Source organism: Haliotis asinina, chromosome 1 (genome assembly GCF_037392515.1).
Source record: "Haliotis asinina isolate JCU_RB_2024 chromosome 1, JCU_Hal_asi_v2, whole genome shotgun sequence".
In the NCBI taxonomy this organism is placed as follows: Eukaryota; Metazoa; Mollusca; class Gastropoda; order Lepetellida; family Haliotidae; genus Haliotis; species Haliotis asinina.
The window spans coordinates 9,483,566-9,501,961 of NC_090280.1; the positions used below are offsets into that span (position 1 = coordinate 9,483,566).

Here is an 18,396-nt window from a genome sequence, read left to right on the forward strand (position 1 = left end):
CAGATCTTTTTACTATATTTTTGGCCTCAGAAAAAGAGATATTTTGAGTGAATTTGATTTTATTTATTTCCATTTGTTCTTTCCAAACAGGCACCCGTGGCGAGCCACCTCCTCGTGGTGGGTGCTGGGTAACGCCAAGAGCTCGCCAACACCCCTGTTGTGGACCCGGGGGCATATTTGGTCCACCAACCCGTTCGCCGTGGGTTGCGGCCCTGTGTCGGTGGAGGACGGGAGTCTGGGGGTTGAGGGCGCTGGGGGCCTGTAATCGTGCTCCCTTTGCCCAACACACCCCTTTGACCCTTACTTCACCTAGACGGGTGGTTGAATGGGCCCGGTTCAACCAATCGGCTGGTCATGCCGAGCCCTGAGCACTATATTTCGTTGCTCAATAACTATTTGGCTTGGACACAATGTTGACATAATTGGTTTTAAGTATATATTGTATGATATATGAATTTTCAAATTTGATAAAATTTGCCTAGATGCTGGTGCCAGAAGGCGATGGCTCATGGGCCAATCTGGTAGACTGATTACTTGTTTAATCCTTCTGCTGGAGTATATCATCCCAGTATCCTTGGTGCTGCAGGTCGGAGATCCACTTGTAGATAGCATTGTCTTTATGATACTCGGTGGTGGGTGGGGAGCTGGGATGATGAATCTTATATACATTAACATGGAACCTGAAACCCCCCTGAGAAAAAAACGTCAGCTTGATAATGACCCAAGCACAAATGACAGTTATCGACCATTGAAACAGGTAGACTATTGGCCGAGAATTCTAGTGATAGAATCTGTGGATAAAAAACCAATTAAACTCAATCCGTTTGCTGTTTCCAAAGCAGTGTATGGTATTGCAGGAGACGTGAAAAATATCAGGAGACAGAGATCTGGGTCGTTACTCATAGAATGTAGTAAACGACAACAAGCAACCAACCTGCTGTCAGTTGATACGTTGGCCGGATGCCCTGTTTTAGTGTCAATCCATCGTACACTGAATTCAAGTAAAGGCATTGTCAGGGATCGAGATCATCTTTTAGAGGACATGACGGAGCTTGACATCATGGTTGAACTGAAAGATCAAGGTGTCACGCACGTGAAACGTTTTACGAGGCGTCACAATTCTGAAATAGTTCTCACAAACACATATTTATTGTCATTTGTCTCTCCAACGGCACCAAAGTCAATCAAAGCTGGGTATTGCAATCTTCCAGTTGAGGTGTATATACCAAATCCACTGAGGTGCTTTAAATGCCAGAAATTTGGTCATGGGATAAATTCTTGCTCCAACCGTATTACTTGTGCTCATTGTGGGGAGCAATCTCATGTTACAGAAGACTGTACAAATAACTTTAAAAAATGTGTCAACTGTTCAGGAAAGCATTCCTCCTCATCAAAAGATTGTCCGATATGGAAGAGGGAAATGGAAGTCAATAAAATAAAACATTCTCAAAATATCAGCTATGCTGAAGCTAAGAAGCTTGTTCCCTCTGTTTACCCAAATGACTCTTACGCTTCTGTTAGTAAAAGACCACCCACGACTACACTCTCAGTTGAATGTCAGACAGAGCTGACATGGATAAAATCTAATTCTCCTGAACCCATCACAAGTCAAGAATCATTACCACGAGGAGACTCTGCTACTCAGACTGCAGCCATGACGCCATCTCAGCCTCAGCCTATGCCTTTGTCACAGGACTCCGCAAGTCCAAAGACTCAGCTAGATGATAGAAAGTCCTCTGGTCGAAATGTTCATTCCAAATCCAAATCAGATTCGTGTCAGTCAAAAGCTGTACCTGGACATCAAGTCGCACAAACTGTGAAAGGAAACCAAAAACTTACCAGAATCAACCAAAGCGATAGAGTCGCTAAGGGTTCAAAAGATGAGATTCAGCTTTTTAATAAGTTTGGGTCCCTCGAAGATATGGATACGTCTGAACTTATCCATCACCGGACAGGGAGTTTATCGCCTTCTAGATCAAGGCGTGGTAGATCACCAATAAATGCACCAAAGTGATGAATCATTCACCAAATATAGTGCAGTGGAATTGTAGAGGGGTAAGAACCAATTTTAATGAATTGCAGTTATTGGTCCAAGATTTTGCACCACGAGCAATATGTCTGCAGGAAACGCATCTGAAAGAAACAGATCTTTTTAAGTTACGTCAATATGATGCGTATCATTATTTTTCACCTCCGGGTGACAGAGCCTCTGGGGGATCGTCAATACTTGTCAAACAAGACGTTATTCATAGCCCTGTAACTCTTACAACGAATCTCCAAGCCGTTGCAGTGCGACTTACTCTTCACGTTGCACTTACATTATGCTCTTTGTATATTCCGCCTTCTTCAGCACTCCAACTATCTGATCTACAATCTCTCTATGATCAACTTCCGAAACCGTGCCTTATAATGGGTGATTTGAATGGCCACAACCCACTCTGGCGTGGTACAAATACAAACAGTAAAGGTAAAATACTGGAAGATTTTATATCCAATAATGAACTCTGTATATACAATGATGACTCAAATACATATCTGCATCCTGCAACAGGCACCTACTCTTCTCTAGATTTGTCTCTTGCAGACTCTAATCTACTTCATGAATTTGATTGGACAGTCCACAATGACCTCTGTGGAAGTGACCACTTTCCAACTATTTTATCAGAAATTTCCCCATCTGAAGCTCCATCTTACACAAGATGGAATTTTTCTAAGGCAGATTGGTCCTTATTTAAAACATTGTGCTCATCTAAACTCCAACCTTCATGTTTCAGTCAAATACGTGATAAAATTCAGCGTTTTTCTGACGTTTTAAATGAGATAGCTGCAGTATGCATACCACAATCCTCTACAAATCCACATGTACGGAAGCCGTGGTTTAACACAGACTGTAAACAGGCCAGAAAGGCGAGGAAAAGAGCAGAGAATTATTTTCGAAATCATCCAACTGTCCATAACTTAAATAAGTTTAAAGTACTAAATGCGAAGGCACGTCGTACGTTCAAACAAAACAAACGGCAGTCCTGGAGGAACTATGTCTCCAGGATTAATTCACGCACACCAGTGTCCAAGGTATGGAACATGGTTCAGAGAATAAAAGGCAAAGGTTCGAAATCTGCTGTTCACCATCTTAAAGATGGTGATAGGTTGATTACTGACACATCTCAAATTGCCAATAAACTTGGCAAAACGCTTGCCAAAAATTCTTCATCAGAAAATTATGTTCCTGAATTTCAGAGATACCAGAAGTTACAGGAAAAGAAAAACCTTAATTTTGAATCAAATAATGGTGAAGATTACAATGAAGTGTTTTCCTTAAATGAGCTACATACAGCTCTTGAGCAAGCTCACAACACAGCAGCGGGTGATGATAATATCCATTACCAGCTACTGAAACACTTACCGGAACCATGCCTATTGACACTTTTAGATATATTTGACAAAATATGGACGTCTGGAGAATTTCCTCCTTCATGGCGTAATGCTATTGTAGTTCCAATACCAAAACCTGGTAAAGATCATACAGATCCATCAAATTACAGACCGATATCGCTTACTAGCTGTGTCTGCAAAACCATGGAGCGTATGGTGAATAACAGATTGGTTTGGTATCTTGAAACCAATAACCTAATAACAAATATTCAATGTGGTTTCAGGAAAAATCGTAGTACCATTGATCATTTGGTCCGTTTGGAATCCTTCGTTAAAAATGCTATGGTCAATAAACAACATGCTGTATCAATTTTCTTTGATCTTGAGAAAGCTTATGATACAACCTGGAAGCATGGCATTTTGAAGGATTTACATGAGTTTGGTTTGAGAGGCCGTTTGCCTCTTTTTATATCAGAGTTTTTAAAAGACAGGCAATTTCAAGTCCGAGTGGGTTCTACCCTGTCTGATCATTACAATCAGGATCAGGGTGTCCCACAAGGCAGTATTTTGTCCGTCACTTTATTTAGTATTAAAATCAACAGTTTATCCAAGGTTTTAAATGATTCGATTGATGGATCACTTTTTGTGGATGATTTTAATATTTCGTGTCGTGGTAAAAATATGCATACTATTGAACGACAACTGCAATTGTGCTTAAATAAAATAAATAAATGGTGTCTTGAGAATGGTTTTAAATTCTCAAAGTCGAAAACTAATTGTGTACACTTTTGTAGGAAATATAAACCGCATAAGGACCCTGAACTATATTTAAATGGCACTCCTATCAAAGTCGTAAAGGAGGCAAAATTCCTGGGTCTAATATTTGATTCTCACTTAACCTTCTTGCCACATATTAAATCTCTTAAAGCTAAATGCCTGAAAGCACTGGATTTGTTAAAGGTTGTTTCAAACTCAAAGTGGGGAGGGGATCAGACTACCCTCCTTCACTTATATAGATCATTGATACGGTCTAAACTTGATTATGGCTCCATCGTTTATGGCGGAGCCTGCAAAAGCAACCTAAAACTTTTAGATTCTGTCCACCACCAAGGTCTAAGACTTTGTCTTGGATCTTTCAGAACTTCACCTGTTGACAGCCTTTATGTTGAGGCTGATGAGCCATCTCTTGAGCAGCGACGTATAAAATTAGCTTTACAGTATATCACAAAACTATGTTCCCATGAGTCAAACCCTGCATATGACTGTGTCTTCAATCCTCTCTATGAGGATTTATACAATAAGAAATCTTCACTTGTTCCGCCTCTTGGTTTAAGAATACAACCACTTATTTCTGCTGCCGGCATTGAGCTGGATCATATAGCTCCCTCCCGTCTTCTTTCTTCTCCTCCTTGGCAATTGGTTAGGCCACAAGTCGACCTAACATTAACTACATTTAAAAAATCAGAAACAAATGCATTACAATATAAACAAGAATTTAATCAATTGAAACATAGATACAGCAATTATAAATCCTTATTTACAGATGGGTCCAAGGACGGTGGCGCAGTGGCTTGTGCCACTGTCATTGGATCCAGAACAATATCTTCTAGATTACCAGATAATAGTTCTATTTTTACAGCAGAAGCTAACGCCATATTGACAGCTCTTAAATATATTCAAAGACACCCTAAACATAAACAGTATATAATCAATTCCGACTCTCTTTTTTGCCTTCAGGCTATTAAAAATATTTCTTGTAAACATCCACTTTTAATTGATATTATTGAATTGTATAATAATCTTGCTACTGGCCAATACGACATCGTTTTTTGTTGGTTACCCAGCCACGTTGGCATTTCTGGTAATACAATGGCCGACCTTGCTGCTAAAGCAGCACTCAACAAATCTGTGACGCCACTTCCTATTCCATACACTGACTATAAAGCTATCATTAGGTCTTACATCCGTGATCTGATGCAGAAGAGGTGGGACACTCAAGTAGGTATCAACAAATTACATGAAATAAAACCGTACATTGGTTACACCTACTTGGGTTGTCAGTCCAGATTTGAGGAGGTTATCATGCGACGATGTCGTATTGGCCACACACGATACACACATGAATATTTGTTTAAAGGTGAAGATCCTCCGTTTTGTATCCCTTGTGATGAAAGAATCACAGTCAAGCATGTCTTGCTTGACTGTGCTGAATATTCCATCACAAGGGATAATTTTTTTAAATCAAGAACTATGAAGGATCTTTTTAGTAATGTTAGTTATCATTTAATCATTGCATTTTTAAAGGAAATAGACCTGTTAAATGACTTGTAAATAGATAAATATTTTATGATTGGAAGTTGAATTAGCAACTAAGATTGTTAGTGGCTGTATCCTCGAAGGGGGTTGAAGTACCGTAAAATAATTATCCTCCTGAGAGGGTACGTAAGTCCCAAACAGTTGAAGTCAGATTTAATCTTTCACATTTTTAGTCGTAGAATATGTGTAATTTTAAATTGTGGCTAATCTTGCATACAGTCGCCAGCAGCTGAGGGGATGGTGTAAATCCAACTAGGAACCATGCAGGTAGCTGAGGTACTGTAAGTCCCCATGGTCCCTAGTATGGTGATCTACCTTCGGTTGTTGGCGATCTATGGCCTGTTTTTATATTGTACTGTCCAAATGGTGATAATAGTAGCTTTTAGGTTTCTACGCTAGTTTTAAATACCAACTGTGATAGTCTAGTGGTTTTACTGTCCTTCGTCGACAGGTTCTTCATAATATGCCTATATATTCCTTTTTATGTGACGTATGTTCTCGTCACAATATGGCTGCAATATTGCCGACGTGACGTTAAATGATAACTCACTCACTCACTCTTTCCAAACAGGACATTGTTTCGAAACTGAGGAATGGTCGCCTGAGCAGTTGGTGCATTTTTTAAAATCACTGGTACAATCTTCTGTTGAGAGTGTCTTCTCGTCACAGTGGGCACACACAACGGACAATGTACAAGTATTTACACCATGGCCGTACTTCTGACATTTAAAACATCTGAGCGGGTTCGGAATGTACACGTCAACCTTGATGTTGCAGTAACCAGCCTTCAATGATTTTGGAGCTGTCGGAGATGAAAAGGAGAACAGATAAGTATTGGTTCGAACACTTTCATTGTTTTTACGGACTGAAAAGGGTTTGACGTCGAGCACACCTTGATCTTTCATTCAATCATGATATCAAGTTCTGTCATGTCAGAAAACAACCGTTCACGGTCTCTGATGATCCCTTTGCTCGTGTTTAACGTCTTATGAGCAGATACAGTGACCGGAATTCCAACAAACGATTGTATGCTCATCAAATTGACTGACTGCTGCCGTTTCCCACACTCAACCTGCAGTTCACCTGAACGTAAACGTTTAATGTTCTTAACCTCCCCGGCAATACCTTGAATACCTTTGGTAACTGCGAACGGGTTCAATTTTAGAGGCGTTTTATCAGCAGATTCGATCACAAGAAAGCGTGGCCAAAACTCAATTGATCTGGACGGTCGAAGGTCATTATCATCAACATCATTTTCAAGAGGACGTTTGTTTTGGTTTTTTTTGTGGGGATTTCATAAGCCATATTAAGGGTTGAGACTTCATCATCCGAGATCCCCACCCACCACGGAGTATCACAAGGACAATGCTAAAAACAAGCGAATCTCCAGCTTGCAGCACCAAGGATACCCGGATGATATACTCCAGCAGAAAAAATAAAAGATTAATAGTTCCACCAGATTGGCCCATGAGCCACCGCCTTCTGGCATAGGACTCTAGGAAAATTTCAGAACAACATATGTCAGAATAAAAAATGTTTCAGATAATATAGCCAAGTCCAAAGTTATAACAATTCTAAATGATATTTGTGCATTGAAAAATATAACAATACTCCATGCATAGGGCTTGGCATGACCAGCCGATTGGTCGAACCGGGCCCATTCGACCACCCGTCTAGGCGAAGTCAGGGCCAAAGTGGTGTATTGAGCAACAGGAACACGATTGCAGGCCTCTATTGCCCTCAACCACCAGGATCCCCTCCTCCGCCGACACAGGGCCGCAACCCACGGCGAACGGGTTGGTGGACCAAATATCCCCCCCCCCCCCCCCCCCGGATCCACGACGGGGGTGTTGGCGAGCTCTTGGCGTTACCCAGCACCCACCACGAGGAGGTTTAACGAATCGGTTCGGTTGGTCGTCTGTTGAGACAAGAAAATATACTCTGTCAAAAAAGAAACGCACAGGTGATAATAGTACTTCAAATTCACTGTATTGTATTGTTAAATCAAACCTAGGTAATGTCCATGAAAAATCGCTTACACACATCTTTTCACGAAATAGTGATGTTTGAAATGAATATGATTCATGAGATGTGCACGTGCAAATTAAACCTTTTGCGCTAAGCACGTGAAAAGTGCTGTATTTATGCACCAGAATGTAGGATATATAAGGAAGGCAGTGAACACTTTTCAGTTAGCGTGCAACGACATTCAGCGACGAATTGAAAATGCCAAGATTAAGTGCAGCTGACAGGAACATCGCTATCGGACATCTAGAAACTGGCGGATCACAGTCATCTATGGCAAGGAACTTTAACGTTCATCATACAACCATTTCCCGTTTATGGAGGCGCTACAATCAGCTGGGATCGACCGGCGACCGACCTCGGAGTAGTAGACCACGCGTTACCAACTTTAGAATGATACCCTCGCTTTAATAAATGAAAGTAGAGTAAACAAATTAAATCTTTCATTGATATATCTCACAGAAGTATATGAACTGTGCATGCACCGAAGTATTTACACATGGGCTCAGCAAAACCCTTGCTACAACCTTCGTTTGTGTCTTGAACGCCACAGACAACAACATTTGTGTTTAAAAAAAATTAAATTCTAGTTTAGGACAGATAGATCAGTGATTTACACAAGTAGCGTCATCAATCAAGACATATTCGGATAGTATCGAGTACGTCTAGTTTAACGAATCAGTGCTGTTGATTGTCTTCTAAGACAAGAATGTATGTTGCCGAGAACTTACCATGTGCATGTATGTTTTAAACCCTAACGTTCATGCAGTTGAGTTCATTTCGTCAACACAGTGGTGCGACAAGAAGACTGATCACTCTGAGGTACTCACGTGGGTAGATAAGGGAGCATGCTGCATGATCAGCTTGGGACTAGGGACTAGTCCTATAAGGAGGGCAGCCTGAGGAACACTCGTGCATGGACAAGAGAGGCCTACGAGGAATGTTCTCGTTCATTCCACTCAGCGCCGGTGCAAGAGGGAGCATATCGGTTAGAATTTTCATTCATTTCGAATTCAGGGAAAATGTATACCAAACAATCGCAGGAATAAATTTATGTGATGACCTGCTCCTTTTAGACTATATAGGATACAAGTTAGGTTTAAGAAATCATGACAATGTTATTTTTTTGAAAGCTGTCGTGTTGTCAAATTGTCATTTGCTATCTTACCATTTGCTTCTTTAACAAGGGGAAACATGACCGTATGGTTATTGCGCCACACCACTGCACCAAGAGCCATCATGAGATAAAAGAGGAAATACAAGCATTGATTCGACAAGTATAGAACAATTCAGTTCCTGCGCGTATGCGCCACTGGTGAATTGGCTACAATGGGACGTACGTAATACATCACACAATGTAATTGTTGTGCATCACAACAGATCGTGCTACATTATTGATGGGGGATAATACAACAATGAGACACTACCGATCGAAACAATCTTTAATATTAACTCGTCTTGGAAGGGTATGAATTTACAATAGCTTGGAATTACGCAGAAAGTGTCAAAATGATCATACTGACCTTGAAACCGCAAACTGAATGTTATTTTACGGGTTACCTAAATATCCAATTCCACATAACCTTTCTGGTAACCAAACGCAATAAATAATCCAATACAGAATATTTCATAAATTGACACAGTGCTAACATTGATCAACAGGAGAATGACTGTGTGTTAATAATAACGTGCCTGGCCTCATAACACACAGCTCTGATTCAGCGGATGTCAGGTGCAAACATTCATGATCCATAAAAACCGTTGGCATCATTTGAACGTATACCACTTCTTTCTGAACAGTCGGAAATGTGAAATTGAAATATTGTTACGATTAAGAATTTGCCGTGACAAACAATGTATGAAATCCACTGGGAACCAGCAAATCAGAAAAAGACAAGTCATGAACATTCAAATTCTGTATTACTAATAAACAAAGAGAGCAAGGTATACTAAGTCACAAGTCAATTTCACAACACTGATCTCAATTACAGTGCAAGTGAGACAAAATCTAAGGTAATGGGTCACAAGATGCAATATAGTAAACTCGCCAAAGTCTTACTGCGAGAGAGAATCAAATATGTGCAGAATGTAAACACAGCGATCGGTCTGACAGCGAGTGAGTGAGTTAATATTTAACGTCACATCGGCAATATTTCAGCCATATCGTGACGAGAACATTTAACACGGAAATGGATAATATGTATTTCATAAATAAACCTGTCAACAAAGGACAGTAAAAAAACTAGAATATCACAGTTACAATTTAACACTACAGTGGAAAGTTAAAACTAATATTACTATGTGGACAACACAATATAAAACACGTACTATATATCACCAACGACAGAAGGTAGATCACCATACTAGGGACCATGGGGACTTTACATTTGCTACACTCTAAGTTACTAATTCAAACTTCCAAGAATAAAATATTTATCTATTTACAATTCATTTAGCAAATTTAAGTCTGTGAAAAATGAAATGAGAGGTAACATTATTAAAGTTCGTGAGTTAAAAAATTTATCCCTTTTAATGGAATATTCAATACAGTCAAGCAGGACATGCTTGATTGTGATTCTTTCATCACAAGGGATACAAAACGGAGGATCTTCATCTGTTAATGAATATTCGTAAGTATACCTCGTATGGCCAATACGACATCATCGCATAATGACCTCAAATCAAGACTGACAACCCAAGTAAGTATAACCGATATAAGGTTTTAATGCATGTAATTTATTTATACCTACCTGGGTATCCAACTTCTTCTGCATCAGACCACGGATATAAAATCTAATAACAGTTTTATAGTCTGAGTAAGGAATAAGAAGTGGAGTCACAGACTTGCTGAGTGCTGCCTTGGCCATTGTGTTACCAGAAATGCCTACATGGCTTGGTAACCAACAAAAGACGATGTCGTATTGGCCAGTAGCAAGATCATTATGCAATTCAATTATTTCTATTAAAAGTGGATGTTTACATGACAGGTTTTTAATTGCCTGAAGGCAAGAAAGAGAGTCAGAAAAGATTATATATTGTTTATGTTTAGGGTGTCTTTGAATATATTTAAGAGCTGTTAAGATGGCGTTTGCTTCTGCAGTAAAAATAGAGCTGTTATCAGGAATTCTAGAAGATATTGTTCTGGATCCAATCACAGTGGCACAAGCTACTGCACCACCGTCCTTGGACCCATCTGTAAGGTTTTGTAATTGCTATATTTACTTTTTACTTGATGATATTCTTGTTTATATTGTAATTCATTAGTTTCTGATTTTATAAACGTAGTTAATGTTAGGTCCACTTGTGGCCTAACCAACTGCCAAGGAGGAAAAGAAAAAAGTCGACAAGGAGCTATATTTTCCGGGTCAATGCCAGCAGCAGCAATGAATGGTTTAATTCTGACTCCACGGGACGGACGGAACAAGGGAAGACTTTTTGTTATACAGATCCTCATAAAGGGGACGAAGGGGACGAAAGACACAATCAAATGCAGGATAATTTTGTAATGTACTGTAAAGATAGTTTTATACGGCGTTGATTTGAGAGAAAGCTCATCGGCCTCAACGTAAAGGCTGTCAACAGGAGAAGTTCTAAGGGAGCCAAGACAAAGCATGATACCTCGATGATGGACAGCTTTATGTTGCTTTTCCAGGCTCCACCATATACAATGGAGCCATAGTCAAGCTTCGAACGGACAAGTGATCTATATAAATGTAGGAGAGTCGCTTGATCACCTCCCCACTTTGAATTAGACACTTTCAATAAATCAAGTGCTTTCAGGCATTTAGTTTTTAGGGATTTGATATGTGGCAGAAACGTTAAATGTGAGTCAAAAATCAGACCTAAGAACTTGGCCTCCTTGACAACTTTGATGGGAGTGCCATTTCAAAACAGTTCTGGGTCTTTATGTGGTTTATATTTGCAGCAGAAATGTATGCAATTAGTTTTGGATTTAGAAAATTTGAAACCATTCTCAAGACACCATTTATTAATTTTGTTTACACACAACTGCAGTTGCCTCTCAATAGTATGCATATTTTTCCCACGACAAGAAATATTAAAATCATCCACAAAACGTGATCCGTCAATCGAATCATTTAAAATTTTTGATAAATTGTTGATTTTAATGCTAAATAAAGAAACAGACAAAATACTCCCTTGTGGGACACCCTAATCCTGATTATAATTGTCAGACAGGGTAGAACCCACTCGACTTTGAAATTGCCTGTCAGTTAAAAACTGTGATATAAAAAACGTAAACGACCTCTTAAACCAAAATCTTGTAGATCCTTCAAGATGCCATGCTTCCAGGTGGTATCATACGCTTTCTCAAGATCAAAGAATATTGATACCGCATGTTGTTTATTTACTATGGCATTTTTAGGAAACGATTCTAGTCGTACCAAATGATCAAGGGTACTACAATTTTTCCTGAAACCACATTGAATATTTGTTATAAGGTTACTGGTTTCAAGATACCAAGTTAATCTATTGTTGACCATTCGTTCCATGGTTTTACAGCCACAACTCGTTAAAGAGATTGGTCTGTAATTTGAAGGATCAGTATGGTCCCGGCCAGGTTTTGGAATAGGGACTACAATGGCATTACGCCAGGAAGTTGGGAAATTCCCTGAAGTCCATTTTGAATGAAAAATATGTAGCAGTGTTCCCAAACATGATTCGGGCAAATGCTTCAGGAGCTGATAGTGGATCTCATCAGCCCCTGTTGCTGTATCTTGAGCTTGCTCAAGTGCAGTATGGAGTTCATGTAATGAAGTTAAAATTCAAACTCTTATTCTCCTCTTGTTTCTGATATTCTTGAAATTCTGGACTGTAATTAAACGAAGACGAATGTTTGGCAAGAGTTTCCCCAAGCTTATTGGCAATGTCAACTGTATCTGTCAATAAACTGTCACCATCTTTCAGATGATGAAAAGTAGGTTTGGAACCTTTGCCTTTTATTCTTTGAATCATGTTCCACCCCTTTGAAATAGGTGTACGAAAATTTATTTGGAAAACACAGTTTCGCCATGAATGACACTTATTCTGTTTAAAAACACGTCGAGCCTTGGCACTATTTATTTTAACATTATTGAAATTGTGAACTGTATGATGCCGGCGAAAGTATTTCTCTGCCTTCTTCCTACATTTCCTGGCCTGTTTGCAATCATCAGTAAACCATGGTTTTCGAATGTGTGGTGTTGCAGAGGACTTAGGAATAGTTTCATCAGCTATTTCATTTAACTAGTCCGAAAACAACTGAATAGGATCTATAACAAGCTATTTCATTTAACTAGTCCGAAAACAACTGAATAGGATCTATAACAATGTCAAAACATTCATATTTCAATTGGTCGGAACAAAGAGTCCGAAAAAAAGTCCAGTTGGCCCTTCTAAAATTCCGCCTTCTTGGGGGAGGATCATCATTAGGGTTTATAGCAGAAAGTATTGTGGGAAAATGGTCACTTCCACCCAGGTCATCGTGGACTGACCATTCGAATTCGTTATAAATATCTGGTTCTGTTAGTGACAGATCAAGTGCAGATTATGTTCCTGTACCAAGATGCAAGTATGTGGCTGATCCATCAATACATATTCATAAGTTATTATTTGAAATGAAATCCTCAAGGAGTTTACCTTTATGGTTAGTTGCAGACTTTCCCCACAGAGGGTTATGGCCATTAAGATCACCCATGATGAGACAGCACTTTGGGAGCTGATCAAATAGATACTGAAGATCGGACTGCTGAATAACCGAAGAAGGAGAAATATAAAAGAACAAAGTGTAAAGGTTATCTGTAAAGTAAGACGGACAGCAACAGCCTGAAGATTGGTTTTAAGACGAACAGGGCTATGAATAACACCCTGCCTCACCAGAACAGAGGCACCTTCAGTGGCGTTATCTCCTGGGGGTGAGAATGAATGATATGAATTGAACTGACGCGATTCAGCTATCAGTACTTCTCAGGTATGTCTCTTGTAGACTAAAAGCTGATGGTTTAAAATCTTGAGATAATAACTGTAGATCGTTAAAATTGTTCCCAAGACCCCTGCAATTCCATTGTATTAAATTGGTAGTACTATTAATGGCGGCTCAACAGGGGATCGAGTACGACTTCTCCCATGTACTGGTTGTGAAGGAGTAACCTCCATATCGAGAGGTTCAAATGGATTATGATCCGTTACAGACGTAGATGGGGTAGACGGTACTTGTAAATGCTGTAGATGTTGACATAACCTGCTTTAACGGCTTTTGGTATAGTAGACGGTCCAAACGTAAACAAGTAGGTATTTGTGTTAGTCATTTTTTTCTCTCGTAAAACGCTGTACAGACGTCACTCCTTGATGTTTCAGTTCTGTAACAATGTTTTCCTCCGACATATAATCCAGACAACGAGATCTGTGTTGGACAATGCCTTTGCAAGTATTCAATGATCTGTGTGTAGAGACAACAACTGGAGTGTTAGCGAATTGTTTTAATCCTAACAGGTTGATAGACTGTCACCTTCGGGCACATTCAATAAGGAGTGAACCAGAACGAAGCCTTGTTACGTTTGTCACCTCATTACAGACACCTTTGATGCCCTTAGAAATGGCAAAGGGATTCAGTTTCAATGGACTTCCATCTGTTGCTTCAAAGACCAAGACTCATGGCCAAGTATCCACTTCTGCGGAAGACACTTCATCATCAGATGATGTTGAAAGATGTCTACGTATATTTTTCTTTTCTTTCCACTCACCATCGAGTGTCAACAAGGACGATCCTACAGTGGAAAACAAACTGCACGATCAGAGCTACAGGGATGTTAAACTCCAGAGATACAGACGTATTTAGCTAAGATGTCTTTTTAGCCCATGCCATTCCCCTTAAGAAGCTCAGAATTTAGAGGTCAGTATCTCCAGATTGGCCCATGAGCCACCGCCTTCTGGCATCAGACTCTAGGCAAACATATATAACATGAATTTAGACTGTGAACTTTCATTATCAAGGATTCAGGTGTTGGCGGATTGTTGGCAATGATGTAAATCCAGAGAATGTCCGTGTTGCAACACGGCAATCAGCCTTTATATATATATATATTTAGTCATTTCCTGAAAGTTGGGACACCTACGGCCATCGACAAAACCATAGAATGCCCTCAAAAAAGTCTCCCGGAAGTAAACTAACAGGAAGTCAAGGACAAGCCTGCTGCGAGAATCCTAAAAATGCGGATCATCTTTTATACGAAATGTGACCCATCATAACTATTACCTAATTAATAACAAAATATACAGAAAATACACACTCGTAACACTCTCCCTCTTCAGGAAAAGAACGTTTCGCAGAATCCTACGAAGCGGAATTGCTTCAGGAAATCTGGTAGAGGCACACATGATTGTGAGTAAATACTGATTACCAGATTTAGTCTTAGGTACTGAACCCAACACAATCAATAATAACTCTACGGAAAGGTTCCTCAAAAGCCGGTATGGGTTTTAAGGGAGCGGAAGGAATTTTCTGATGTTTTTTTCCAACACTTTGGCATGCATGACAGGTCTTACAAAATTCAGCCACATCGTGTCTCCAACTTCTCCAAAAGAAATGTGCCAAACTTTTCTCACAAGTTTTGTTTACACTCAAATGACCTGCCACTTTCATGTGATAATGAAAGTACGTGTTTTCGAAATAATTTTGGTATCACAATTTGATGGCACAATCTATTCATCCTCCGCAGAACACCATCCTTGTAGTAGTAACAAACTGGAACCTTGCTAACCTCCTCAAAAGAAACAGCCTTCTCAGCCAACGTCTGCACCTCAACATCCTCACGCTGAGCACTAATAAACTGCTCTCTGGAAAGAATGTGTTCACCACCTGACAAACTATCTGACTTATCAAGAAGTCCTGACGAGCTACTACTCTTTGAAGTCATCTGTCTCCACCTCACACAAGGAATGATCCATGAATGTACCTGACAAATCATAAATGGTATCATTCTCCAAAGAAGTCTTAGAAGAAATGCCTTTCGACATTGAACGAGTCACTGCACAAGGAAAGAAACCTGAGATTTCATCCTCCAACTTTTCAATACTAACTGAACTCTCTGGCAAAACAGTGACAATTGGATCAGCGCCAACTTTTGACCCCATAAGATCATTACCGCTCAACAAATCAACACCCGGAACTGGGAGAGAGTCAAGAACACCAACTTTCACCTCAGCTGAAATCAATTCTGAGGTCAAATTCACAAAATGGAGAGGAGCAGAAGAAATGCTACCTATACCCTGAAGCAAAACATCCGAGCTAGCTGAAGACTCATCAGAAAAAGGCAAAATATCCCTCAAAATCAGAGATTGAAGAGCTCCAGTATCCCTCAAGATAATAATGGGCTAAATGGTAGAATTATCTCCCATAAGTGACACAGAACCTTTATACACAAAATGCAAAAACACCTTCCGAACTACATAATCTGGAGACATACTCTCACAGACAAAACTCTCCTCATAACCACCTGGAAAGAAAGTCGTAGGTGCGATGGACACAAAAGCATTTGGGGAACCTGTAGCCTGATTTCTAAACTGGAGTTTGTAACATGCAGACATCAAATAACCTGGCTTCTTACAATACGCACAAACAGGATCAGAACCACTGGTAGTCTTAGGCTTAGACTGAAAAGTATGTGACTGCTTGCCACTAGAATTTGAACCTGTTCTACCACCACTGTAACCTGCATGTCCTGAAGTCTTAAGCCCTTTGGGCCAGAAAACTTAGTATTACTTACAAGAACTTAAAAGAACTCTTGTGAGTCAAACAATAATTATCTGCCAACATTGCTGCCTTATGTAAGTCATCAATCTTTTGTTCATCCAAATAAGGCTTAAGGTCAGCGTGAACACTGTGCTTGGAATCTTCCATCAGCACTAACTGTCTCAAACCATCAAAATAGGTAGAATTGAAAATAGAATAGAAAATCCCTTTTGTGAGCACTTCTGAATTTCTGACGATAAGCCTCAGGTACTAACTCTTAAGCTTTCAAAAGTGTACTCTTCACAAGATCAAAATCTGAGCTTTGCTGTATTGACAAAGCTGAATAAGCATACTGAGCTTTACCCTTCAAAACAGTTTGCAATAACATAGTCCATTACTCCCTAGGCCACTGGAAATTTTCAGCAACTTTCTCAAAATGTAGAAAATACTTGTCTACCTCGTTCTCATTAAAATGTGGTACAAGCCTAGTACGCCTTGCAATGTCAAATGATGAAGAATCTCTGGGTTGAGAAGGGTTTTCAAGTTTTTTTCAGAGCAGTTTCTTTGTTGATTTGCAATTCCTTTGTCGATTTGCAATTCCTTCAATTCTAATTCCTTTGTGTCTCTGTCCCTTTCCCTTCCCTTTCTCTTTCCGTGTCCTTCTCCATCTCAAACGTTTTCATTTCCATCTTTTTCAGTTCTTCTTGTTTTCTATTTTCTTGTTTTTGAATTTGTAATTGAATTTCAAGTTTCTTTATTTTCAGTTGATTTTTCAACCTTCCCCTGGCACCATTTTCAAAACATCATCTTCAAAAACTCCCTCATCAATGTAATGATTCAACACATTTTTCAAAATCTGAAACTCCAGTGAATGTCCGTGTTGCAAAACGGCAACCAGCCTTCTTATATATATTCAGTCATTACCTTAACGTTCGGACATCTACGGCCATCGCCAACGCCGTAGAATGCCCTCGAAACAATCTCCCGGAAGTAAACAAACAGGAAATCAAGGGCAGATAATTACCGGACAAGCCTGCTGCGAGAATTCTAAAAATGCGGATTATCTATTATGTAAAATGTGACCCATCATAATTATTACCTAATTAATAACAAAATATACAAAAAATACACACTCGTAACAATATACTTACTGACAACTGTAAGAATACACTTGCCGCCACCATCAGTTCCAGCAGTACATGACCATTCGCCAGCATCTGCTGTTTCTACACGAGATATATTGAGGGCTGAGAGAGTGTTATTGATGACAGACGCTGATACGTCCTGAGTGTCGCATGATCTATCTTTCAATCCACATTCAGCAGCGACATCTCCATTGGGATTAGTATACGTGTGTGCACGACCTTCCCCTCCACATATCAGCTGTCCAAAAGACCCGAGATAGTTGGAATGTGAGCAGGTGAGTAACGCAGATACTGTGGAGAATATTTCAAAAGTGTGGATTAGTGATTGTTTGTCAAGCCCTTTTGTATTACTCAAGTATCGTAAATACAAAATAACATTTGCATCGATTTTCATTTAAAGGGACTCGTTAAAATGTCATTTACTGAAATGATTTCCCCAAATGTACTGAACTGACCGTAAAGTGATTGTGTCAGCAACAGGAAGGTCTTGGGCACTGCTGTGTTGGTTGTCATCCTAGGAATGGAAAATTGACACACAAAGTAGTCTAATGAACTATTAAATACGTAACATATAGACCTGTTGTAGATGATGCCGTAGTCTAAAAAAGATGTCAGCATCTAAAAAGGTTTTGGGGTACTCCTTCATTACCTGATAATGAACAAGAGCCCGATGACGGAGCATAATTTTTCTCCGGATCTGTGTATTCTTTGTGATATAGTTCGTCTTATGAGAATTATTTGTAAATGACACTCAAAGAAATGTATCCATTAAATATTGGACGTTACCACAAAATTACAAACGTTACTGTG

The 18,396-nt window shown here is 39.6% G+C and overlaps 1 protein-coding gene across 1 annotated transcript in view; it reads right to left on the reverse strand.

Annotated features, from left to right (window-relative positions):
• The window catches only part of LOC137289521 (uncharacterized), an 82,622-nt gene extending 64,523 nt beyond the window's left edge, over positions 1–18,099 (reverse strand). Inside the window, exons 1-2 of the mRNA XM_067820865.1 lie at positions 18,042–18,099; positions 17,593–17,877 (exon numbers count right to left, since the gene is read on the reverse strand). Coding sequence (XP_067676966.1) covers positions 17,593–17,877; positions 18,042–18,099 — 343 coding nt within the window. The remainder of the gene's footprint in view (positions 1–17,592; positions 17,878–18,041) is intronic.
• Positions 18,100–18,396: the final 297 nt, after the last annotated feature.